At 35.9% G+C, this 26360-nt stretch overlaps 2 protein-coding genes and 1 pseudogene across 8 annotated transcripts in view; 2 read left to right on the top strand and 1 right to left on the bottom strand.

Moving 5' to 3' along the window:
- MIS18BP1 (MIS18 binding protein 1) overlaps positions 1-20223 on the top strand; it is a 58326-nt gene extending 38103 nt beyond the window's left edge. For 4 of the 6 annotated variants that reach the window (XM_058738951.1, XM_058738948.1, XM_058738949.1 and 1 more), the window contains 6 exons: positions 9135-9307; positions 10073-10233; positions 12473-12621; positions 17272-17359; positions 19056-19110; positions 19294-20223. In XM_058738951.1, coding sequence (XP_058594934.1) covers positions 9135-9307; positions 10073-10233; positions 12473-12621; positions 17272-17359; positions 19056-19110; positions 19294-19397 — 730 coding nt within the window. In that variant the 3' untranslated portion in view covers positions 19398-20223. Of the gene's footprint in view, positions 1-9134; positions 9308-10072; positions 10234-12472; positions 12622-13969; positions 14021-17271; positions 17360-19055; positions 19111-19293 lie in introns of those variants that run through there. The other 2 variants (XM_058738952.1, XM_058738953.1) reach the window with 2 other exon arrangements.
- LOC131517156 (small ribosomal subunit protein uS19-like) lies at positions 6-6335 on the top strand (annotated as a pseudogene).
- A 2655-nt stretch (positions 20224-22878) lies between the features above and the next one.
- Positions 22879-26360, bottom strand: part of FANCM (FA complementation group M) — a 66290-nt gene continuing 62808 nt past the window's right edge. For both annotated transcript variants that reach the window (XM_058738938.1, XM_058738939.1), the window contains exons 21-23: positions 25945-26320; positions 23764-24055; positions 22879-23188 (exon numbers count right to left, since the gene is read on the bottom strand). In XM_058738938.1, the coding sequence (XP_058594921.1) occupies positions 23050-23188; positions 23764-24055; positions 25945-26320 (807 nt within the window). In that variant the 3' untranslated portion in view covers positions 22879-23049. The remainder of the gene's footprint in view (positions 23189-23763; positions 24056-25944; positions 26321-26360) is intronic.

The following is a 26360-nucleotide window of genomic DNA, read 5'->3' as shown; positions in this document are numbered from 1 at the left end:
TAAGTAGTTAGATTTGACTCTGAAATATCTAGAGTGGCCACACAACAGTTGAAGACCTAAAAATTCCAATAAAGGGCTGATTTAGTGACCTCTAATCATTAAAATGGAAAATATCCAAAAACACATGGAGAGAAATAACAATTTATACAAAGAATATAGGGAGAATACAGATAAAACTTCTAACTAGATACCTTGTGGCCATCTCTACAACTTGCATATGAGCAAAGGAAAAGTTAACCTTCTTTTCTTTCCATTTAATATTTCAAGACAGCTACCCTCCCCCTCAAGAAAAGGGTAACTGTGTGGGGGATGGATGTGTCATTTATCTTGATTGTGGTGATCATTTCCCCATGAAATGTATATAAAGTGATCCCATGTACACTGTATACAGTATAATTTATTTGCCACTTATACCTCAGGGTGTGGGAAAATATTTTAACATAGACAAATGCTGCTCTCTCAGATCTTCATATTTTAAGAAATATTTTATTGTTATTTTTTCTGTTTTAAAACCTTAAAGCTGAATTCAGACCTGCAGATTATTTAAGATGCTCTTTTCCCTCCATTTATAGGATAGAAATAGCCTCAAAAATTAGGTGATCCATCCAAGGTTTCATGGTTAGTGCTAGTAATAAACCAAGTATGACAAGAATTGGATTTGGCTACATAGCCTTGACAAGCAGTTTGAGTAGTGCATTAGCACTGGAAGCTAAAACATAGCTGAGCAATGAAGAGTGAGTGAAAGAGTAAAAACAACCTAGGTGGACAACACAAGAAATTGGCAGTGATAGGGGACAACAAAATGGATAGGTAATAGAAGAATGTGAAGATAAGGAAAGACATATGTTTGATTGCTTGTTTGTAAGAGGACTCATGCCAGAGTATGGTGGTGTGTTGATGGAAATGATCTAGTAGAAAGGAAGATGTGATTGATCAGAGTGAAGAGCATAGAAACATACTACATTCAGTGATTCACTTGCTTGAGTACTCCCTAACCTTATAATATTTGGAATTTATTTTCAGATCTACTTTCTTGAAACACTATTCCTCAGGCATCTCTGTGCCACTACGCTCCTTTTTTAATTTCTTAAGTGTTCTTTCTCTGTCTTATCTTCAGGTAGTTAAGATAATTTTCCTTCTTCTCCATAGTTCTTGTTTTTGGATGCTTTCTTCCTATTATAATGTAGTCTTCAATGGTCTTTTCCTTCTATAGTTCTAACTTTACTCTTTGGACAGGGATTCCCAAGTCTGTATCTCTAGTTCTAAATTCTTATATTTAGATTTTTATTTCCCTTTGCCTGTTGGACATCTCTCTATAAATCTCATTTACAGAGATTCTCACTTAATATGTCAAAAACCAAACATTTTTTCCCTGCCTATCTACTTTGTCTGACATTCCTGATTCTGAAAGTGGAATTCTTTCAGTCAACTAGGTTTAAACTCCTTGATCATTATTGATACCTCAGGTAGCCTCTGTCCCCCTGGCCCTCTCCTGGGGATGAGGGGGTTACCCCTTCCCAGTGTTTTTTATTCCTGTGTAACTTTGTAAAAAAATAAAAAATAATAAATAAAATGAAAAGTAAAAATTAAAAAATCTAATTAGTTCCCAAGGAACTATAGATTTTCCCACAGGACCATTCCATCTGCACCCTTTCTTGACACTACTTTTTTTCAGACTTTTAATGCCTGCCTACTTTAATGGAAGTAGCCTTGTATTTGTACTTTGTTTTTTTCATCTGGTGATCTGTTTTATATATCTTCAGATTTGTGTTTCTTTAAATTTTTTTTCAAGTTTTATTTATTTTTGAGAGAGAGAGCATGAGTTGGGGAGCGACAGAGAGAGAGGGAGACACAGAATCTGAAGCACTCTCCAGGCTCTGAGCTGTCAGCACAGAGCTCGATGTGGGGCTCGAACTCACAGACTGTGAGATCATGACCTGAGCTGAAGTCAGACGCTTAACAGACTGAGCCACCCAGGCGCCCCTCTCCAGATTAATTTTTGTGGTTTTTTTTTAACGTTTATTTATTTTTGAGACAGAGAGAGACAGAGCATGAATGGGGGAGAGTCAGAGAGAGAGGGAAACACAGAATCTGAAATAGGCTCCAGGCTCCTAGCTGTCAGCACAGAGCCTGACACGGGGCTCGAACCCATGGACCGCAAGACCATGACCTGAGCCAAAGTCAGATGCTTAACCAAGCCACCCAGGTGCCCCCAGGTTAGTTTTAATGTATAGTTGTGATTCTAACATCAGAAACCTTCACTGCATTCTTACTCATTTTCAAATTATATGGAGATCATTCTGCCTTAAATTGACAGCATATCATACTTTACCTTAATTATCTTTCCAGCTATCTCTCCTGTTGTTTCGTTATAGTAAAGGTTCTCAACGTTTACTGTATATCCATATCATCTAAGAAGATTATTTTAATACCTGAACTGCAAAGATTCCAGTTCCCAGTAAGATGAGGAAATCAGGAAAATGACTGAGCCACCCAGGCATTCCCAGAAAGACTAGAATTTTAAGTAACACTGAAGTGGGGGCAGATTTCCAGTTTTCCTCTGGTGTTCCTTAACCTAGATTAAGGCCACTTAAAAATTAGAAATTGTTGCTGAGGCATGACTAAGAGAGTTCAAAGAAAAGCCTTATATTTTTGGCTTGAGGAAGAGGGAAGGGGACTACTAACACTCAGAAACAGTGAAAGAAATCCCCAGTTCTCTTTTTCTTTTCTCCTTTCTCTTATGGCCCAGTCTGCGTACAGTCCTGCAGGGGTAAAAATCACAGCAGCATATGGAGCCCATATGCACCTAAAATCCTGAAAGTAGGAAACCTTCTCTTCTGGAATATAGGACTCAGAAAGTGTAGGGCAACATGTGTTACATGTTTCTTTTTCTGTCTTTTGTGCTTCACACTGCAGAACGATGCAGTTGTGTGATATGTACTCCAGAGTTGGGTAACTAAAGCCCTAGCTTTCTGCCAAAGAACCAAAAACAGGAATCCTGGGGAACTAAATGTTGCAAAGGGAAGATCTAGGGAAAACAACCTTATATAAAGTTGTTTATGAATTTTATTTTTTTTTTAATTTTTTTTAATGTTTATTTATTTTTGAGAGACAGAGTGCAAGCCAGGGATGGGCAGAAAGGGAGACAGAATCTAAAGCAGCCTCCAGGCTCTGAGCTGTCAGCACAGAGCCCGACGTGGGGCTCGAACTCACGAGCAGTGAGATCATGACCTGAGCCAAAGTCAGAGGCTCAACCGACTGAGCCACCCAGGCGCCCCTGTTTATGAATTTTAGATCTCACTCCTGAGTTGAGCATTTAAGGATTTGATCCTAAACAGCATACCCAAGACTGACAACTGAACTAAGAGGTAGACTGGCCCCCAGTTTCCAAGCCAGCCACTCAGTGTCTCCTACACAGAATATTTTAATATCACTGCAAAACTTTAAAAATGGAACTGATACTGAAACTGCAACTGCAAAAGACTGACTAGAATTTATAGTTCAGGTTACAACCAGGTTGATTGCCTGCTAAAACAAAAATATTAACATTCTCCATAGGATACAAACATGACCCAGAGTTTTACAGTATTTTTAAATGCCTAGGAAATAATCCACAATTAGTATATGAAGAACCAGGAAATTTTTTAACTCTCATAGGAAAAAAAAGAACAGATGCCATTGCTAGGATGACACAGATGTTGAAATTATCTGACAAGATTCTGAAGCAGGTATATAAAATTGCTTCAGAAAAAAAGGCCGACAAGATGGCAGAAGTAGAGCAGAAGAAGAAGCGCACCTTCCCATAAGTTCTCATACCACGGTGTGGATCTAGACCAGCTGCTGGACGCGTCTTACAAGCCGTTGATGCAGCTGTATGGGGCTGTGCAGTGGTGGCAGCTGAACGGAAGTTTGCAGAGGAAGCCTCAGAAGGATGCTCTCCCCATGGAGAAGTCCGAGGTGGTTAAGAAGCACCTGTGGAACATGATCGTCCTGCCCGAGGTGGTGGGCAGTGTGTTGGCTGTCTACAATGCCAAGACCTTCAACCAGGTGGAAATTAAGCCCAAGGTGATTGACCACTACGTGGGCAAGTTCTTCACCACCTACAAGCCTTTGAAGCAGGACAGGCCCAGCATCTGGGCCACCTACTCCTCCTGTTTCATCTCTCCCAAGTAGCCTGTTTAGCCAATAAAGACAGATTTCTCTACTCAAAAAAAGAAAAAAGAAAACTCCAGGAACTAAGAGCATACATTCTTGAAAAGAACAGAAATTTAGAAAATCTCAGAGAGAAATAGAAGATAAAAAGAAGGATCAAATGGAAATCTTAGAACTGGAAAAATAGGATAATCAAAATGTAAAACTTACTAGATAGGCTCAATAACAGAATGGAGAGGACAGAGGAAGGAGGCAGTCAGTATCAGGTATGAAGGAATAGCAAGAGAAATGGTATCTGGATAAATAATAAATTGTTCTCTTGAGTTCTTTAAAATGTTTAATGGCTGAAAGCAAATATTAACATTGTATGGTGGGGTTTTCAATATATGTAAATTTAATACATAACAATATAAAGAAGAATGGAGAAGATGGTAAATTTTTACATTCCACTTGAGCAGTAAAAAACTTAAGTATGTAGTAATCACTAGAGCAACTACTAAAAACTACAAAGATTTTTTTTATATACAATAGATAAAATACTAAAAAAAAAAAAAAAAATACAGAAAAGAAATAGAGAAATAGGAAACAAAACAGAAAGCAAATAAAATGGGTGACCTAAATCCAAACATTATGTTAGAGATCTAAATGCACCATTTAAAAAACAGATTGTCGGAATGAATTTAAAAACATTCCATTTTATTACCATGTAAAAGAAACTCACTTCAAATATGAATAGATAAGTTACAAGTAGAAAGGTAGAAAAATACGCACACTCATAGCTGGAGTGGCTGTACCCTATCAAAGATTTCAGTACAAAGAAAATTATCAAGGATAAAGAACATTACAAAATGATAGAACTGTGAGTTCACCAGGAAGAGAGCAATCCTAAATGTATATGCACCGAACCCTCAAAATACATGAATCAAAGTCTGACATAACTAAAAGGAAACAACTGAACTGAAAAGTTAAATACATTTATAGTTGGAAACTTCAATGCTTTTCTCTTGTAATGGTTGACTAGTAGACAAAACTAGCAAGGATACAAGAACTGAACACCACCATCAACCAACTATCTAATCAACATTTGTGTAACATTCCATTCAACAATAGGGAAAGAAATACATTTTTTTTCCCCAAGGGTAGATGGATCATTCACCAGATAGAACATTGACTAGGTCACAAAACAAACCTTAACAAATTTAAAATAACTGAAGTCATACAGAGGGTGTTCTCTCATCACAGTTGAATTAAACTACAAATCAATAAAAGAAAAATCAAAGGAACATTTCCAAGCAGTTGAAAGTTAAATAACATATTTGTGAATAATCCATGGGTCAAAAAAGACAAAGTCTCAAGAGAAAAAAAAATGCTGAACAGAAATGAAAATATATCATAATTTGTGGTGTGAGCACAGAAGTTCACAAACAACTTTATATGGTGGTTTTATAGAGCTCAGTTCTGTTGGTTTCCATAGAACTTTCTACATAAACCATGGTACACTCTTAAATGAATGGGCGACTGTGTAATAAAAAGAACTATCGGTGTGTGTAACAACTTGAATGAATTTTAAAGGCATTATGCCAAGTGAAAAAAGCCAGATCAAATGGTTACATACTGTATGATTCCATTTATATCACATTCTGGAAAGAAAAAACTAAGAAAAGAGATCAGCAGTTGCTGGTGATTATAGTGGTGGACAACAACAAAGAGGATGCACTAGGAATTTTTTTCAGTGTAATGGAACAGTTCTGTATCCTAACTGTGATCATGGTTCTACAAATCTGTTTATCCATTAAGATTCATAGAACCATATGCAAAAAGGCCATTTACTGTATGTTAACGTAAAAAAAAAAATATGTTAGGGTGCCTAGACTGCATACTACTAAAATATTTAGATATGGCAAGCTTGGGTTTGGGCTCTCTAGTTTTTTCAAAGCTCTAATCTGCAGCCGTTCCTTTGAAATTTACCATACTATAAATACGAACTACTGTCTATTCCCTAACCTTATGTCCTGTCTCCTCATCTTCATTTCTTTGTCAATACTGTTGCCTCATTTTCAACTGTTATATTTTATCCATCCTTCAAATTTTCCCTCACATATCAGTCACCTCTTCCCTGTAACCTTTCTTTGTCATCACGTATTCCTGCTACCCACTCAATTGGGATATAATGCTCCTTTTTTAACATAAAGTAATTCTAATCCTGACTGCACAGCAGAACAATCACCTAAGGAACTTCTGAAAAATGTGAAGTGTTGCCAATGCAAACCTACTAAATTGAAATCTTAAGGGACTGACTTTACGAATCTGTTTACTTGTTTTACTGCCTTATTTGCTTGCTTGTACTTTTTTTTTAATGTTCATTTAGTTTTGAGAGAGAGAGACTAAGTGTGAGCAAGGGAGGGACAGAGATAGAGACACAGAATCTGAAGCAGGCTCCAGGCTCCAAGCTGTCCACACAGAGCCCGATGTGGGGCTCGAACTCAGGAACCACAAGATCATGACCTGAGCTGGAGTCGGACACTTAACCTTGACTGAACCACCCAGGTGCCCTGCTTGCTTGTACTTCTGATCTAAACTCCAATGACTCTGAGTTGCAGCCCAGTTTTGTACTCATCGTGCTTATAACCTAGTTAGCAAATAATCACTCTTAAGTTTAGGAGAATATAGATCAGGGAAATCTGACTTAGCTTAAGCAGATACTTGAACTAAGATCTGAAGGACAAATAAGAATTATTTAAGCCAAATTTCCATGATAAGTTCATCTGAAATAAAACAGCATATGTAAAAGTGGATAGGAGGAAAACACATTTAGAAATCCTAAAAGAAGGCCAAAATAAGTGGAGTACAGAAAATGAGGGATGAACAGTACGGGATGAGACTAGAGAGACCAGAACAGTGAAAGTCATATTAAATGCTTTGGTTTTCATGCTAGGGAATTATAAAAGCAAGTTGCTTTTTTCTTCCTCTGTCACCTATGAAAGCAAGTTTTAAGTAGAATTGGAGTGACATGACTATATTTGCCTTTAAAAATTATCTAGGATAAACTAGAGATGTGTTAATTACAGACTAATTTCTCATTAAATGCATTAAGTATTTTTATTTTTTTATTTTCTTAATGCTTATTTATTCATGAGACAGAGACAGCGTGAACAGGGGAGGGGCAGATAGAGAGGGAGACACAGAATCTGAAACAGGTTCCAGGCTCTGAGCTGTCAGCAGAGTCCAACACAGGGCTCGAACCCACGAACTGTGAGATCATGACCTGAGCCGAAGTAGGACGCTTAACCGACTGAGCCACCCACATGCCCCGCATTAAGTATTTTTATCATGAAAAATAGTCCTAGCAGTTCTACACTTGCAAATTAATGATGTACACAAATGGAAAACAATGTACACAAATGGAAGCTTGAGCCTCCATATCCTTTTAGTTCTCCACTTTAGAACACCTGTAGAATGATTATGTGCAAAAGAGTAGAGCATTCATTAACAATAAGTATTTGTCTTCCTTTTATACATGGAATGAGTGGTATTCTGTAGTCACCTGGTACCCATTCACAAGATCAGATTCACCAGATTTACAAGTAAATTTATTAATACCCTAACTCATCACTTCCTAGTTATTTTACTAAATTTTATTATTGTTATATATGCCTTAAGTTCTTCACATCATTTGTGTCTGTATGGTGGAAATTCTGTATAATTGTGTCCCATCACACATTTCTTACTCCACATTCAGAGACATCATGTTGGTAGCTTGAAATCAGCCACAATAGTTACTTACAATATGGAAATTGGCAAACACTACAAATAAGGACTATTTCAGTGAGAGCTGATCTTAAAAATTTACCAGCAGGGGTGCCTGGGTGGCTCAGTCGGTTAAGCGTCCGACTTTGGCTCAGGTCATGATCTCACGGTCCGTGAGTTCGAGCCCCGCGTCGGGCTCTGTACTGACAGCTCAGAACCTGGAGCCTGTTTCAGATTCTGTATCTCCCTCTCTCTCTGCCCCTCCCCTGTTCATGCTCTGTCTCTCTCTGTCTCAAAAATAAATAAACGTTAAAAAAAAAAAAAAAGTTTTAAAAATTTACCAGCATAATAACGCTGCATAGGTTAATTAGATCTTTTCTGGCTGAACTGCCAGCTTAACTGCAATATGTAAAATATATTTGGGAGGGAGGGGAGCAGAAATACATGTACCAGTTTCTGAATATTTACAAATAAACTTTAGAATCTAACTCATTTGTTAAATTAGATGACAACCTTATATTGACTAACAGTTTTTTTCTCTTTCAGTTTTCATTTCCCTCAATTATATATAAAACATCACATTCTGTAAATTAGAGTGAAAGCAAGAATAATACTTTTTTAAAAAAGTTTGTTTTGAGACAGCCTGTGTGCACTAGTGGGGGAGGGCAGATAGGATGTGAGAGGATCCTAAGCTGACAGCATAGAGCTCTACGTGGGGCTTGATCCCATGAATTGTGAGATCATGACCTGAGCTGAAACTGAGTTGGACGCTTAACCAACTGAGCCATCCAGGTGCCCCAAGAATAACACTTTTTAATAAGAATTTATAACCTAGAGTATATAGGAACTAAGAGCTCATTTTCCAATATACTTAGCACCAGCAAGGTTTGAGCAACATTGTTGAAAAGTTAGTCATGCTAAAGTCCCCCAGAAGATCAAATCACTGATAGGTGGACTTAGGAGAACGATGTTGAAAGAAAGACCTGGGATGATTGTTCAGGTTTCATAGAATACAACAAAATAGAAGGTATCTACTCGATATGTAAAATTACACCTTTATATTTTAAGCACTCAAGTAAGTTACTGAATGGAAATAATGGTATCTTCTTTTCAAACAGTTATCTAGAATGATTCCTTTAGCTCAATAAATCTCATTGATTTAGTGGTATGCATTCAGGATGTTGTTTTTATTGATTTGAATTTCTGGTTCTTTAACTGGTTTTGGTCTTCCATAGTGCTTTTGCATCTTTTCCAAAGCACAAACCTGGTTTCTGGTCAGATGTAGCAATGGCTGTAGGTTCTCGATCTGCTGAAGAATGCCAGAGGAAATACATGGAAGACCCCAGAGGAAAAGAATCCCAGAAACCTGTCACTAAGAAAAAACCAGTTAATCCCAAAGGCCAAAATGGTAATCTTTATAAATTGTTTTTGCCTAGTTCTCAGTATTGATTTCTGATTAGTCACTAGATGTATTTGATATTTATGTATCATCTTATAGGTGTTTTCTCAATGTTAAAGCTAGAAAGAACTATAAAGGTCATTATTTAATTTTTAAGTCTTATCTAGACAGTTACTTCTATCAATAGTAGCCTTAGCAGCCTTGTGCTTTGAGTTTGTTCTAGGAAACTAGATGCAGTTAGTTAGGTATGCAGTTAGATCCAGAGATTCCAATATCTGGATTATTGTTCAAAGAGTCTATTGTAATCTGAGGCCACTTGGGAAAGACCCTCTAGAAATTCATAATAAAATTCAAAATAAATTTAGTTTTTGTACTCCCCAGGAGTACGCATTCCTGCTAAGGGTTTATGACAGGGCTTGTACTAAGCTTTAGAGCATATCCTATCCCTACCCTAATCCAGTAAGGTTTATATTTTTGCAAAATCAATAAATTAGGCATTCAGCAAGGGGAATATGGGAGGTAACCTTTCTCACAGGGTATAGAACTTTTTCACCTCACACTGGCTAATCTTATGTAGTTTCTTCATGAGTATCTTGTGGGCTAGTCATACTGCATAGATCCCAGTATAGAAAAAATCATTTGCTATATAGGAGATTTACTAATAGTAGGTGAGTATACTTAATACAGATAAACAGTTTAGGTTTTGTAAAATCTGTTAACTTTAAAGCACTTACTATAAACGAATCCTTATCAAAATGTTTGCTAACTCTTAAGGCAAAATAGGTGATGCCGATAAGAAGCAAATGATTAAGATAACTGCCAAAGTGGGAACTCTTAAAAGGAAGCAGCAAATGAGGAATTTTCTGGAACAGTTGCCAAAAGACGATCATGATGATTTTTTCAGTACAACACCTTTGCAGAACCAGAGAGTAGTGGTAAGAGTCTTAAATGCATGAAATCATTGCTCTCTTTATATTGACTTTTACATCTTTCATTTTTATATATGGTTAGTGTTCATCCCTAGTATTTAGGCCAAGGATTGATAGCCTATACAGACATCACCCAAAATGTACTGTAGGAAGCAGTCTGCCAGTACATGCTGTTCTCATCAGTGTAATGGTTGTAGAGCCAAATTGAAAACCCAGAAATAGGCTAAACGTCTATATTTAAAATTTCGTATGTAATGAGGCAAACTTAAAAAGGTGATGGGGCACCTGGGTGGCTCAGTCAGTTAAGCATCTGACCCTTGATCTCAGCTCAGGTCTTGATCTCAGGGTCATGATTTCAAGCTCCACATTGGGCTTGGCACTGGGCATGAAGCCTACTTAAAAACAAACAAAAAAAAAAGGTGGTAAGAAAAGATTATTACCTACTCTATAGTAAATTCAATGGAAGGATTAGATGACAGCACGAAGTTGACATTTGAATGTATAAAATATTTTTTGTAGTATGAAAAATCGTACAACTAAAAACTTCAATTGGGGAAAATATTTACAACAAATAAAGACAATGCTTATAATATGAAGAACTCATTCAGATGTTACTGGAATACTAAAAATTGTCAAGATCACAGGGGAAAAGTGGGCAAGAAAATATTTTAAAGGCTGAATAAATACTTGGAAAAGTGGTTAGTTATACTGGCTAGCAATTGGAGGAAAACAAAGTAAATCATATGTATATATTCCAAATTACAGAATCTTTTACAAAAAAGTTAAAATTTCCATAACAAAAAGCAGTGGAAACTTTGAAATAGTCATACATCAGTGGATATATAAGTGAATCATACCTTTTGGAAAGCATCATGGCAATATTTGAGAGCCATAAGATTAATTCTGTTCATGGAAATTTATCCTAAGAAATTCAAAAGAAGCCAAAAGTCTCCACAAAGACCTTCATTGCAGGTTTATCTTTACAGCAAAAAACTGGAAGCAGTCTATATCCAATAAGGATGTTCTTCATAAATGGTCAAATACAATATAAAGTACAAATTTGAGACTATTTCTAGAATATAAATATAAATGTTAAGAATATTAAGGTTAATGCAAAAATGGATAGATACAGACAACTGATAGAGGTATAAAATCTTTTAGTGAGCTAATCTTCAGGGATAATTTTTTAATTTACTCATTTAATATATTTAACTTTATTTGAGAGAGAGAGAGAGCGAGCAAGCACACAGGGGCAAGGGAGGGGCAGAGAGAGAGAATCCCAAGCAGGCTCTGTGGTGGCAGGTGAAGCCCAATGCAAGGACTTGATCCCACAAACTGTTAGATTATGACCTGAGCTGAAATTAAGGATTGGATGCTTAATGAACTGAGCCACCCAGGTGCCCCTCATTTCTTAATATTGTTACATTATCTCCAGTATTAAAAGGCTACACAAATGCTTTAAGAATTTAGTAATAACATCATTATCTAGGCTCCATTTGCCTACAAAGGTTGTAAAGGGAGATCTCTAAAGGAGCCAGCTGAGTCTCTTACTGTGTTCCCTGCATAACAACCATGGTCCTTTAGAGGTTATATCCTTTATATAATTCTACCATCATTTCAGGTTTTATATATGTTTTGGCTTAAATGCAATAGTAGCGACATTTTAAAAACAAAAATAATAAAACGTAGAAAGCAGTGAAGTAAGTTCATTTTCTGTGGGATAAATCCACTTTTTCTAATGTTTTGATGTAAACTTAGATAAAATCTTAATGATTGAATTGCTGTTTACTAGATATATACACAAAAGTTTAATACTTGCTTGAGTTCCTATAATGTTCAGTGAATTAATTCTGTTTTGTTCTGATTACACAAAGGTAAGCAAACCATGACCCATGGATCAAATCCGGTAGACCACATTTTCTATAAACAAAATTTTATTGGCACATAGACATGCTCACTGTTTACATAGCTATGTCTGATTTCATGCTACAACAGTAGAGTTTAATATTTGGGACAGAGACTGTATGCACCACAAAGCTTAAAATATATACTAACTCATTACAGAAAACATTTGCTGACACTGGTCTTTTCACAACTTTGTCATTGTCTCCATTTAACACAATAGAAAATAAGGTTTTTTTAGAGGTTAAGGTTCTGTTCTGTCCCACCCAAAAATATTTAGTGATAATGAGAAATCCCATTCTTAGGGGAGTCTGCTGGCTAGTAAGAAATATTTGTTTTTTAGTTGCCAAGTCTCCAGGACAGTGCAGAAGAGGATGATATTCTGCCCAGTATGGACAAAAATCCAACAACTCCATCATCAGTTGTCTTTCCATTGGCAAAAACTCCTCAGTGTCAGCATGTCAGTCCTGGCATGCTAGCCTCTATAAATAGGTAAATATGCATATGATACTGTAATCTCTGCATCAGCATTTGGCATTTCATGAGTTGAAGAGAGTAGATGTCAGTAATGAGAAGAGGCATCATTAAAAAGGAAATCAAGAAAGGATAGTTTCTAGAAGTAAAGGTTGGACAGTTTCAACAAGTAGGGGTGTTGTTCAGTAGTGTAGGGACACACCGCTCACACTTTACCTCAGGATAATTCCAAATGGATCAAAGTTTTGCATGTAACAAATTTAACTATAAAATATACCTAAAGAAACCTTGGAGGATTATCTTATGATTGTAGATTAGTGAAAGTCTTTTCTAACTATGATGCAAGACTCAGAAAACACTAACAAAACAAATGGTAAAGTCAACCAAATAAAAAGTTTTATCCCATACCAACCACCCTAAGCAATCAAAAGGTCAACAGTAATCTGAGAAAAGAATATATGGAACCCATCAAAGGAAAAGGCTAATATTCCTAATACAGCACTCCTACAAATTAAGAGGAAAGGAAAGCCATTCTCATGCATTACTAGTGAGGAGAAGGTAAATTAGTACAGTCTCTGCAGACAGCAATTTGTAAATATCTATCAAAATTGTAAATACACACAGTCTTTAACCTATCCATCCTGCTTTTAGAATAGTGAATGTACAGCTTTTTAGGGTATTGGTTATAATAGCAAAAGTCTGGAAACAATTCGAATCCTCACCACTGGGACTAATCACAAAAATTGGTATATTATATAGCCATAGAAATTAATGAGGAAATTATTATTACGGAAAAATGTTCACGATTTATTAAATGAAAAAAGGTAGATACAGTGAATTACGTGTTATCATTTGTGTAAATAGGAGCTGTGTATTTATGTATGTATATACTTGCATATATATGTGTATATATACAGAATTGCTTTCCTTTGATGAAATATCTCTTATAGAATACATAAATTGAAAACGGGTGATCCCTACAAAGAGAAACTAAGATAGCTTGGAAAGTAGAATAAGAGGGAAGCTTTTTGAATTTTGAACTATGTGAATATAGAAGCACTTAAAATATAAATAAAATTAAGAAAAATCAGGGGTGGCCAGCAATTGAATGACACAGAGAAAAAATGGAAAGTAATAAAAATGAAGCCTGAAAATAAGCCATTCTATCTGGCAATCAAGCAGGACAATGCTGTTTTTAGTAAGAGTAATTTCCATGGGGTATGAGGCAAAAGCCAATAATAATGACTGTGAAAAAAGTATTCATTCGTCTCCTGAAGCTTGGTGAAATTTTAATTTGCATTTATTTATTAAAAACATATTTTTTCCCCAGCAATCCACAAATTATTTTTGTTTATTTTTTATTTAGTATTCATTGCAGGTGAAAGTATTCAGAGTATAATTTTGGACAAAGCTTTTGGTAAGCACGTTGGCCAAATCATGAAAAGCTTTAAAATACTCATCTCTTTGGCTCTTGGGTTTTGTGAGTCAATTCTGAGGAAATATATTTGGGCAAGTATGTATGTAAATTTGTATGAACAAAGATGTTCATCATGAAACATAATACTGAAAATATAAAAATGACCTAAATGTCCATCCAGTAAGTTAAGAAATTAGGATTTATCCACATAATAGAATAATAAGTAATAATTAAAAACCATGCCTTCAAGAATTTTTAATGACAAAGAATAGTGTTCAGTAGACAATAGTTTTTAAAAGCTAAGAAGTTAAATTATATACAATATGATTCCAATTCACAACAGCATGTATTCAGAAAGGAAATTTCTTGACTAAAAACATCACCAGCTGTTATCTAGGTTATTGAATTACATTTAAGTGAGTTTTGGTGTATCACTTTTACAATTACAGGAATACATTCTTTTTTCTTACAGACTACATAGTATATACATAGATTCATTTATATCATGAATATATTTCCTAAAACTTTTTTATTTTAAAAAATGTCTCCTAGGCTTCTACACTATCTCTTGACTCACCAGCTCGAATAGATTACTTCCTTTTTATAACAATTTTAAATAGTGAAACAGTTTTTATCACTTCAGAAGTGACTTCTTCTGACAACAGAGTCATGAGGTACTGATCCTGAACAGCTGGCTAGGCTTCTTACTAGCTACGCAGCATTGTTTGTGGTTCACATTAATATCTTAATACAGGGGCGCCTGGGTGGCGCAGTCGGTTAAGCGGCCGACTTCAGCCAGGTCACGATCTCGCGGTCCGTGAGTTCGAGTCCCGCGTCAGGTTCTGGGCTGATGGCTCGGAGCCTGGAGCCTGCTTCCGATTCTGTGTCTCCGTCTCTCTCTGACCCTACCCCGTTCATGCTCTGTCTCTCTCTGTCCCAAAAATAAATAAAAAACGTTGAAAAAAAAAATTAAAAAAAAAAAAAATATCTTAATACAATCACACATTTAGAAATTTCTATGTGTCATACCTTTAAGGTTGCTCCTAAATAGTCATAAAGGAAAAGATCATTGATCAAAAAGGATCTTGGAGCCAAGAGAATCAGAAGTGTTGTTCAACTGAGATTTACTGTCATAAGCAGCACTAGAAATTGCAGGGAGAAATGAAATAGCCATTCTGTTTGGCTTCAGTTTGTAACTCTACTTGAGTCAAGCCTGTTTGCTAAGAATGAGAGGGGAAAGAAAGTAAAAAGAAATGAAAAAAAATTTCATAGTTGGTGTTGAGAATATAAACAAGATGTAACTATGTAGAAATAAAAGACTTGCGGACTGAATTGAAGACTGAATTGAGAGTTTTCATCACCAGGTATATCCTTAAAATGGTTACCTGTGAGATTCAATGTGATGGGGAAGAAAGTGAACAGGAGAAAGGAGTGAGAGGTCTAATAAAAGGGAGTCCAGGGACAAGAAGTCTCTGGATTCTGGAAAAGAGAGGCAGCAAGATAGTGGTTGGAAAGGGCACAAATGGGACAATGAACAGTAAGCAAAACCATAATTTCCTAGAATGCTCATATTCAGTGTTTCCTTTAAATTGTTTGGTTGAAGCATTTTGTCCATTTCTATCAGTACACCATGGTCTTTTTAAAAATGGAAAAGAAAAATATACCTTTTTGTTGTAGTTTTTATTTAAATTCCAGTTAACATAAAGTAATACTATGTATGATATAGTGATTCAGCACTTCCGTATTATCAGTGCTCATCACAGCAAGTGCCCTCCTTAAAACCCACCACCTGTTTCACCCATCCCCCTACCTCTCCTCTGGTAACCATCAGTTCTTTATAGTTGAGAGTCTGTTTCTTGGCTTGCCTCTTTTTGTTTCCCTTTGTTCGTTTCTTAAATTCCACATATGAATTAAATCATATGGTATTTGTCTTTCTCTGACCTATTTTGCTTAACATTATACTCTCTAGCTCCATCCATGTCATTGTAAGATTTCATTCCTTTTGATGGCTGAGTAATATTCCATTGTATATGTATACCACATCTTTATCCATTCATCAGTTGATGGACACTTGGGCTGTTTCCATAATTTGGCTATTGTAGATAGTGCTGCTCTTAACATCGGGGTACATGTATCCCTTTGAATTAGTGTTTTTGTGTTCTTTGGTTAAATAGCTAGTAGTGCAATTGCTGGATCATAGGAAGGTTCAAGTTTTAACTTTTTGAGGGGGCTCTTGTTTTCGAGAATGGCTGCACCAATTTGCATTCCCACTAAAAGTGCAAGATTCCCCCCTTTCTACATCCTAACACCTGTTGTTTCATGTGTTGCTGATTTTAGCCATTTTCTTTTTCTTTTTTTAAAGTGTATTTATTTTGAGGGAGAGATGAGGACAAGGGCAGAGATGGAGAGAGAGAATCTCAGGCTCCGGGCTGTCAGCACAGAGCCCAACTCAGGGCTTGAACTCATGAAGCACGAGATCATGACCTGAGCCAAAGTCAGACACCTGACTGAGCCACCCAGACACCCCTGATTTTAGCCTGACAGGTGTAAGATGCTGTCTCATTGTAGTTTTGATTTGTATTTCCTGGATAAGTGATGTTGAGCAGCTTTTCATGTGTCTGTTGGCTATCTGGATGTCTTCTTTGGAAAAAATGTCTATTTCTTTTGCCCATTTTTCAATTGGATTGTTTTTTGGGTGTTGAGTTTTATAAGTTCTTTATATATTTTGGATACTAAACCTTTGTTGGATATGTCATTTGCAAATATCTTCTCCAATTCCATAGGTTGCCTTTTAGTTTTGTTGATGGTTTCCTTTGCTGTACAAAAGCTATCTACTTTGCCGGGGGCGGGGTGGCGGGTAGGGGGAAGCTATTTACCTTGATATAGTCCCAATAGTTTATTTTTGCTTTTGTTTCCCAGAAAATATACTTTTTAGAAAAGCTTGGAGGGGTGCCTGGGTGGTTCAGTCAGTTACGACTTTGGCTCAGGTCATGATCTTGCAGTTCAAGAGTTCGAGCCCCACGTTGGGCTCTGTGCTGACAGCACGGAACCGGGAGCCTATTTCAGATTCTGTGTCTCCCTCTCTCTCTCTGCCCCCTCCCCCACTCATGCTCTGTTTCTGTCTCTCAAAAATGAATGCTAAAAAAAATTTTTAAAATAAAGCTTGCAACACATTTTAATTTGGTCAACTGCTGTTCAACCTGTGAACAGAAATATGATAATGTTGACAAAACTATTTTGTATTCAAACAGGGATGACTGTGATAAATATGTTTTTCGTATGCAAAAAGAACATAAAAGTAAAGGTGGCATTGTCTGGGGCAATATCAAGAAAAAAACAGTAAGTATTCATTTATTCATCACATCTGTTGATATACTGATAGATGGCAAATTGTGGAGTTTTAAGTTATGTAAGTCCTTGCTCTCAAAGTAGTTAATCTTAGAGAAATACAATTTATGGAGGTAAAAATGTTGAAGACCACCTTTTCTCCTGATTGTATATTCCTTCTGATAAGGTTATGGCAATTTCTTCCTCCCTCGCCCATGTTGAAATACTGTTACCGTAGCATGGATGCAGTATAATTCTTCTCAGAGTTTCTAAACTAAACATTGGCATTACATAATCACATCCAATCTTTATGGGTTTCATTTGTCCATAGGAAATGGTAGACACTTCTGGGCAGTTTGGTTTAAAATCATCTGGAGACTAAATTCTTCAAAAGAAATCTCTAAAATTGAAGGTGTAGACAGATTCCATGTTTCTTAGATTCTCTTTTTCCAGTCTCACATTCCTTATGAGAATGAAATTTTGGTTTGTTGCAGAGGACCTGGAATCAACATAGTAAGAAAGACTTATTTGGCTTCTAGTTCCTATTTTGCCAGTGTGAAGTTAGGCTGCTTTGACAGTTTTTTCACAAGCTTTAATGTGCATAGAAGTCCCTTATGGATCTTGTTAAACACCAGATTCTGATCCAGCAGATTTGAGATTTCTGCATTTCTCACCAAATCCAGGTGTCTGTGTTGCTGATCCATGGACCATACTGAGTGGTAGCAAGATCCTAATCCATTCAGTCTGTTCTGTCTGCATAATGATGAAAAGTTCATATGGATAGATCTATAAGGACTATTCCTATTAATAATTTTTATTTCTCTGCATTTCTGACATCATCCTAAGCACTACTGGGCCTTTGTGTTTCTTAATGGGTCATAATTTGAGTAGCCTACCAAACTATGGTATCTTTGTGATTTAGTCCTATTTTTTCATTGACTAATATTTTAGTCAGTGCATGAGGATAGAAAGAGCAAAGGATTTAGTGTCAAAAAATTTTTATTTCAAGATCTGACTGACCATACAGCTTTATAATAAGCTACTTGAACTTTCTAATCTCATTTTGTTCATGTATGAGTAAAATGTACCATCAGTGTGGGAATCATATTGATTTAATGTCACTGAATGATCTTGAGAGCTAAATGATATAATAGTGTTTTAACTCATTTCAAAGTACATTTACGTCACAATCTGAACACGAGTGTATCTTGAAAGTTTCAACAATATTTACTCTTAATACAGTGAATATGCCCTGTCATATTTTCTATTCTATTCCTTTTCATTTTTAAAGATAGCCAGCCATGGCCAATAGTTTAAAAGCACTGATGTAGTAAGTCTCAATCATACACTTAAAACTTGTCTATCAACAATTTAAGTTTTGCTAGTGTCATGGAATGGAATGAGTACCTAGATTTTGGCAACTGTCAGAGGCCCATAGACTATCTTGTAACCTCTATAGCATTAGCATTAGTTTGTAATATTTTCTTATAGTTTGCCAGCAGCGGGAAATAACATTGAAGAAGTATTCTTTCTCTGGATAAATTCAACTTAAAGGAGAATTAGATGTTTCACAGATACTTATGTGATTAGGTATTGTTATAGGCACGTGTTCGAGGTACTCAGGGGATGAAGCAAGCTTATTCTGTTTATGTTTGAGGCAGAATTCACAGGAGGTACTATTTAGCTATTAACATGAACTCTCTTACAGGTTGAAACTGAGTTTTCAACTCCAACATCAAGGAAAAAAACTCTGTATAACAAAGGTAATTTATTTGTATCTTTCTTTGGTAGCTCAGTTCTATTGTAAGATAGTCTCTTTATTCACATGGTACTAAAATTAGCTGCTTGCAAGTGGGCAGACCTATTCAGTTTCTCATTATTTTCAATTTCGTTGAAATTACTTTTAGAAGTATATTAATCTTTTTTTATTAAATTTCTCTTTACAGAATTAGGAGAACACTCTGGTATTGGAAAACTTTTCACCAATGCTATGGAGTCTTTAGATGAAGAAGAGAAAGATTATTATTTTTCAAACTCTGATTCTGCATAGTATAAATGAGAAAATATTTCCAGGATTTTTGTCAAGAAGCAGACAGTGTTTTATATCTTTTTTTTGGAATACATATTATTTTCCTTATAATGTACCTTCATATGAAATTGTGGATTCCTTCTCAAAGGTTTTAGGTGTTTGTATTCAGAGTAAAACATCCTTCTGTAGAATGCTGTTCATTGATATAGGTTACTAAAATATAAGGAAAATTGTTTTGCTTGTATACATACTTGTATATTTCTGTTTTTTGAACATTAAAATATTCTAGATAAGTCTCTCTTAAGCATCTGTTTAAGAAAATCATGTCCTAAACAGATTTTTTTAAAAAGCTCCCAAGAAAATGTTGCTACCCTTAAGGGGTAGGGGAGGGGAAATAAAAAGTAGACTGTATTGCTGGCTACAAATTCATGACAACTGTATTAGCATTTGTTACCACTTGATTTTTTCCTTAAAACTTATCTTTGGCACAGCTATGAACCCTATGTAAATTTAGTACTTTTATTAGTTAGAATCAGAGAATAAATTTTGTCACATTAAGCCTTATTTACATATGCCGACATTCATAGTTTACATTTGGCCTTAGTATTAAAAAGACTGGATTAGACGTTCACGTAATTGATCTACCATTATAAAGAGTCAAGTTAATATGCCATGTCTTAATAAAACATTATTTTCCTCCTTTCAGACAGCTCCTTTGGAAATAAACTTTAGCTTATTCTGTCATTCTGTTTTAAAATTTGACAGAATATTTCTCCTCTGGTTACAGTATATATTCACTTACCCTTTCCAGTTAGATTGTTCAAATAAATTTTGCTTTTAGAACATTTGGATTTGTATTTTGCTGGATCATTAAAATTAAACAGATAGGCATTTTGTTATTGGTTCAGCTTGTTTCTTCAAAAAAATGCCAGAACTTTTAGTAAAACATAATTTTTTTTAAGAATTTAGTCAGTTTATAAAACTATAGGATTTATAGAAACATAAGATTTTACAAGAATATTACAGTTAGACTGAGATCATAATTGTTTCTGCCACAAAGACTTTTAGATGTCTTTGTGGATGGATGGAACAAATGAGGGATTATTTCAGAGTGAAATACTGTTGTAGAACTTAAGTTGCCAGTATTTGGTATAATACCATGCTGCTTATTAATGTTAATGGATAATGTTAACGTTAACTCCTTTTAAGGAGTTAGAAGGTAGTTATACTGAGAAACAAAGGGATAATTTTGATGCAGCACAGACTTAATACAAACCAAAGAGTGTGGCCCTCCTCCCCCAAATTCCCTGTGTCCTATTGGAACTGCTTCAATGTCCTTCCTAGTCAGTTTTATTGTATCCCACCTGCCAGGTACCTGGTTAGTCCCATCAGATCATAAGTTATGCTAGGAAGGGTTAAAGTAACCTCCAAAGGACACTTGAAAGTGCACTTAAAGATTAATCATCAGCAGGGCTGAAAGTTCAGTGCTACCAGTAAGAGTATGAAGGCTATTGCAGCTTAAATATGGATAAATCTCTGTACACAGCAAGCATAAGTAAGTGAAATCCTCTAGGTTATATCCCTCATACGATGTTAACTTATATTTTGTCTGATGGGTGGACACAAAGAATTTGAGCACACTGTTGTCTGCATGGGAGATGCTGTAGGGTGGTCATCTGCCCAAGTCAATGTGAATTTGCTGAGGTAAGGCAGAGAACCACCAAATGTCCCCACCCACATGCACCGCTAACCCCATGTAAGAGGAACAAGAAGCAGCAAAACAACATACTGGAACAAGAAAGAAGCCCCTTTCTTCCTTCTACTGACAAAGCTTAAATCATGCTCACTGTAGGGAGAAATATTCAAAAAGTCCAGTCCATTATAGCAAAGCAAGATACTAAAGGGTAAATTTAAGCCTGAGAGATAAATAAATCAATAGCTGCACATCAGCCAACAACTTCTAGAACTTCTTTTCTCTCTGGCTTTGACAGAATTATTGAATAGCAAAACTATGAAATCTGCTAGTCTCAGAAAAATTAAGAATTTATACTACCCCAAGGAAGCTATGTTTACAATTAGAATAACTTTTTAGTGAAAAATAATTGTATCTAGTTCCTGGGTTCTGGTTCTGGATTTCCCAGTAAACTTGAGTAAGTCACTTGTTTGTGGGTCTCACTTCAATCACCTGATAAGAAAAAAAGCAATTTGATTTAGATGAGCTCTGAAGCCCCTGCCAAGTCTAAGGCAAGCAGACCTCTCCGCTGTGATGTTGGTTCACCTACCCTACAGTGTAGCAAGAAAAAATAAGACAAACAGAATAAACTCTAAATGGGGGTGTCGGTGGGGGTGGGAATCCATAGTTAAAGGCTGCATTAGCACTAGACTGACTAGAAAGAAGGGCCTCAGATGTTGCAGATATAAACGTGGAGATGTCTGTCTTAAAATATTAATAATATCACAGATACACTGTTACGGGCACAACGAAGTCCCTATTCTTTTTTTTTTTTTTTTTTTTAATTTTTTTTTTTTCAACGTTTTTTATTTATTTTTGGGACAGAGAGAGACAGAGCATGAACGGGGGAGGGGCAGAGCGAGAGGGAGACACAGAATCGGAAACAGGCTCCAGGCTCCGAGCCATCAGCCCAGAGCCTGACGCGGGGCTCGAACTCACGGACCGGACCGCGAGATCGTGACCTGGCTGAAGTCGGACGCTTAACCGACTGCGCCACCCAGGCGCCCCCGAAGTCCCTATTCAACAGCTCATCTATACTAAATTTCCCAAATCTAAGCCAATATCCCACTTCTTTGAATATGGTATTTCAACAACAAAAAAAAGTGTAAGGTGAAGTTCATAGTAATAGGATCTGACTGTACTTGATTGAGACACTTTTGGTAAGATGAACATACTCAGTTAAATTTCCAACTCTACTAGTTACTAGAGCATTTATCTCACAATACAGCTACTGCCATATATATATATATATATATATATATATATATATATATATATACATATATATATATATATATACACGCTGCCCTTATCCAATATATAGGTAGATTCAGGACATTGAAAATATTCTAGATATTATGATTTATATATAGGAAAAATTACGACCACTAAGTTGGTGGCAGACACCTCAACCTATTAATGCTAACAAATGGCAACCACAGTACTATAATCTTTGGAAAGATTCTAAAATACGTCTCTAACTCTATTAACTTCTAAGTTTATTTATTTATTTTGAGAGAGAGAGAGAGCACAAGCAGGGGAGGGGCAGAGAGAAAGAATCCCAAGTAGGCTCCAATGTGGGGCTCGAACTCACAAACCGCAAGATCATGACCTGAGCCAAACCAAGAGTTGGATGCTTAACCGACTGAGCCACCCAGGCGCCCGCTTTTACTTTCTTAATAGCTCCTTTAGTAAACCTTTTTTTTTTTTTTTTCAGTAAAAAAATGAGTTTCATAACCTAGTTAATGAAAATGATTACTGAACGTCAGGTTTTCTTTTAAAATAATTTATAATCTATATAAATAAAAATGTACACCACATAAAACAGATGTGGGAATATTATTTTACATATTTTAAACTGATTATCACAGACCACAGCAATGATTATTGAAATGCATTTAGTATTGTGAGAGTTCTTTCATAACCGCACCTTGAGCAGTATCATGCATCAGATTGTAGTCTCCCTTGGTTAAGACCATTTGGTAACATTTGCATGTCAAATACGTAGTGAAGATATCTATAGATCTCCTCAGCCTTCTGATGAGTTACTTGTGCACATGTGGAGATTTCTTGAGGTGAGCTGAAAAATAAATTAGAACTTTTTGAGTTAACACAATATTCTTACTTGCTTAAAGAACACCAAACATAAGCCTTTAAGAAAATCATTTCTTCTAAGCATTTTACATCTAGTTAATATGTCCTTAGCATGGTTTAAATAAAACATACTTATTCCCTATATTCAAAGTCACTTATAACAATTTCAACATCTTACCTGGGCCTTTAATTTAAAATAACCCATTTTCTAAAATTTTCCTTTTCAAGCAATATAATAATCAAAAACTAGTAAAATCTACACTGTGATATTTTTCTACTTCTAGAACTAAACAGCCCAGAAATGTTAGAATGCAAGATCAAATACAAGCGCTGTCTAGCTCTCAGAGGACTCTAAGCTCCCCAAAGGCGGTGCCTATCTTTTCCCTCCATTAACGTCCTCAACTTCATGCAGTGACTGTAACATTGGGAAGCAAAAAGTCTTTACTGAATGAGATACTCTAATACGCACTATACATGTTTAGTTTTTTAAATAAAATTTCTATGAAGTAGTTCTAAGAATCATTTTACAGTAACCGTTTAAAAATATTAAGACTGACATACCTGTTAGTCATCTTTCTCACAGAAGAAAACCAGTGACACATATTTAATGCAGTTACATAACTTATATTGGGAATACTTAGATAAAACTGAAGTGCTTCGCATTTATTTCTGTTCACCACTATTGGAACATGAATACCAACATTCTTTCTTTGTTCTACTAAAGACAGTTCCTTTAGCAAATCTGCAGTTTCTTCTTGGCAGGAACTGAAAAGAACTCGGATTCCGGCCCCAATTAAGGTAGTCAGCAAGTTGTCGTAGCTCTTTGTTCTCCTAAACATCTTGGATGTGTCTCCTAAATATTTCATATTTAGGAAAATGCAAATGTGAGTAACTTACATTAAGTAGAATCATTAATACTATATATTAAAATCCCAAGATCTACAACCATTAAGCAAATTAGTGCCACATTATGCTAATGAGAAACCCTACTAGTAAAGATTTAAAGTGACTCTCAAATACCTGGGAGTTAAAATAAGAACTATCTTTATAAGTGTCTTCAGTTGGTATCAAATAGTAAGATGAGTAGGCAGAGGAGAGCTTATATTCCTAGATAATTCACTCATGAAGACCAAGACCATATTACTTATCTCTACAATTCCTCATAATGCTAGAACTGATAAATAACTCAAGTATTGGCTTGATACAAAATCTTACGTATTTATTCTAAGAATAACTCAAAACCCTGCATACCCATTTTAATGTCATCTTTAACTCTTGCCTCTTAATTTACTTCCTTACCTTTCCCATTCATTTCTTTCCATATTCTACCCTCTATCATTTTAGGGGCACTTTTCATTATGGAAAAACAAAACTTTTTACGTAACTTTTCCCCCCCATAACTTTTGCAATGTTACTTTTCTCTTTATTCCAAATTTATTTCCTTTATAAAGGATATGTTGGTGAAGAAGAAATTATAGAATTTTAGCACTAAGAGAACCCAAGAGATCACTGAATATAAAGCCCTCACTTGTCAAATAAAATAAAACTAAGAAAAAAACTTGGTTACTGAAAGTGTGACTTATCCAAGGCCACAGTTTACCAGTGACAGCATGGGGATAAAAAGGTACAATGCTCAATTACCAAACCAATGTTTTACATAAACTATGCTATCTTCTTTTACTATATCCTGTTATGACTGTATAATTCTTGAACTCTTCCATAGTGGCATTTGCCTATATGATTTCACATAATCCTCATAACATCGAAAGATGAATAGGACAAGTATATTATTAATCCCTCAGAGGGAGTGATTTGTCAATGCAACATCACATAGCTGTAGTGACACCAGAACTCAGTGTCTTCTGATTCCATATTCCATGACCTTTACACCATCCTCAGGGCTCCACCTATAATTAAATATGAGCCATAGAAATCCCCTAACTGAAGCTCCTATGCACCTATTTGAGCTACCAAATAAGAACTTAGTGTGTTCAACTGAACACCCCTTGTGCCTCAAATCTGCTCTTCTCTAATATTCATAATTTCAATAAAGAGCACCACTACCTAACTGCCCAGTGACCAAGAAACTGGTCAACACAAAAGAGTAATTCTTGGAATGCCTGGGTGGCCCAGTCAGTTAAGCGTCAGACTCTTGATTTCAACTCAGGTCATGATCTCATGGTTTGTGGGATTGAGGTCTGCTTCAGATTCCATGCTGGTAGCGTGGAACCTACTTGGGGTTCTCTCCCTCTCTGCACCTTCCCCATTCGTGTGTGCATGTACACACTGGAGCTCTCATGCTGTCTCAAAATAAATAAACCTAAAAAAAAAAAAAAAAAGTAATTCTTGCCTCCTTTCACCAACTACTGCTAATCCTACCTCCTAAACCCCCCGAATCCTTGTCCCTTTTCCCACTGCTGCCTTAAAGGTGCTAATCCTTTCTGGGGCTCCTGAAAAAAGACATACGGTTCACTTGCCTTCAGTTTCTCACCCTTCAACTCTCAAACTCATTTAAACACAATGAGTAAAAAAATACAGAAAGAAACCTATTTATGAAACAAAAATAAAAACATAAACACAATGACTAATGAAAAGCACGGCTTTGTATAAATATGAAGTAACATTTATGAGTCAGGTATTTATATTTTAAGAGTTTTCCACATCCTGACAGTAGAAGAGTGAACTAAATAATAGCTGAGTTCCTTTATAGCCTTATAAACAAAAACATTTAAAAACACAAACCTGTTTTTTCTCTGTCCTTTTCCACAATCACACATATTCTTTCAAACATGCTCTGTAGGTACCGAATCTGGTCAATGAGTTTGTTCTTATTGATACTATTTAACATCTCAGACTGAGACCTCCTTTCTACCACCATGCGGTTACTCACAATGTAATCACAGCCATTTAGAGGACAGACCTCTACTTGAATGCCATGAACTGCTCTTAAGGAAGAAATTACTTCAGAACCAGAAGTGATTTCACAACTATCTACAAGAATACAAGTTTTTTGGCCTTCCTGTGGAAGTCTAAGAGAAGCATGTGTGCCAGCCAAATGTGGTCTTGAGTTGGAACAGTATGCCATTGACGTGCTAGAATCCTCCAGGGCACTACCAACCTGCAAAGGTGGAAAATATTGGTATCAGGTTAAATATATA

This window comes from Neofelis nebulosa, chromosome 7, assembly GCF_028018385.1.
Source record: "Neofelis nebulosa isolate mNeoNeb1 chromosome 7, mNeoNeb1.pri, whole genome shotgun sequence".
In the NCBI taxonomy this organism is placed as follows: domain Eukaryota; kingdom Metazoa; phylum Chordata; class Mammalia; order Carnivora; family Felidae; genus Neofelis; species Neofelis nebulosa.
Note: the sequence above shows the minus strand (reverse complement) of the source record. Positions and strands in the feature narration are given on the sequence as shown.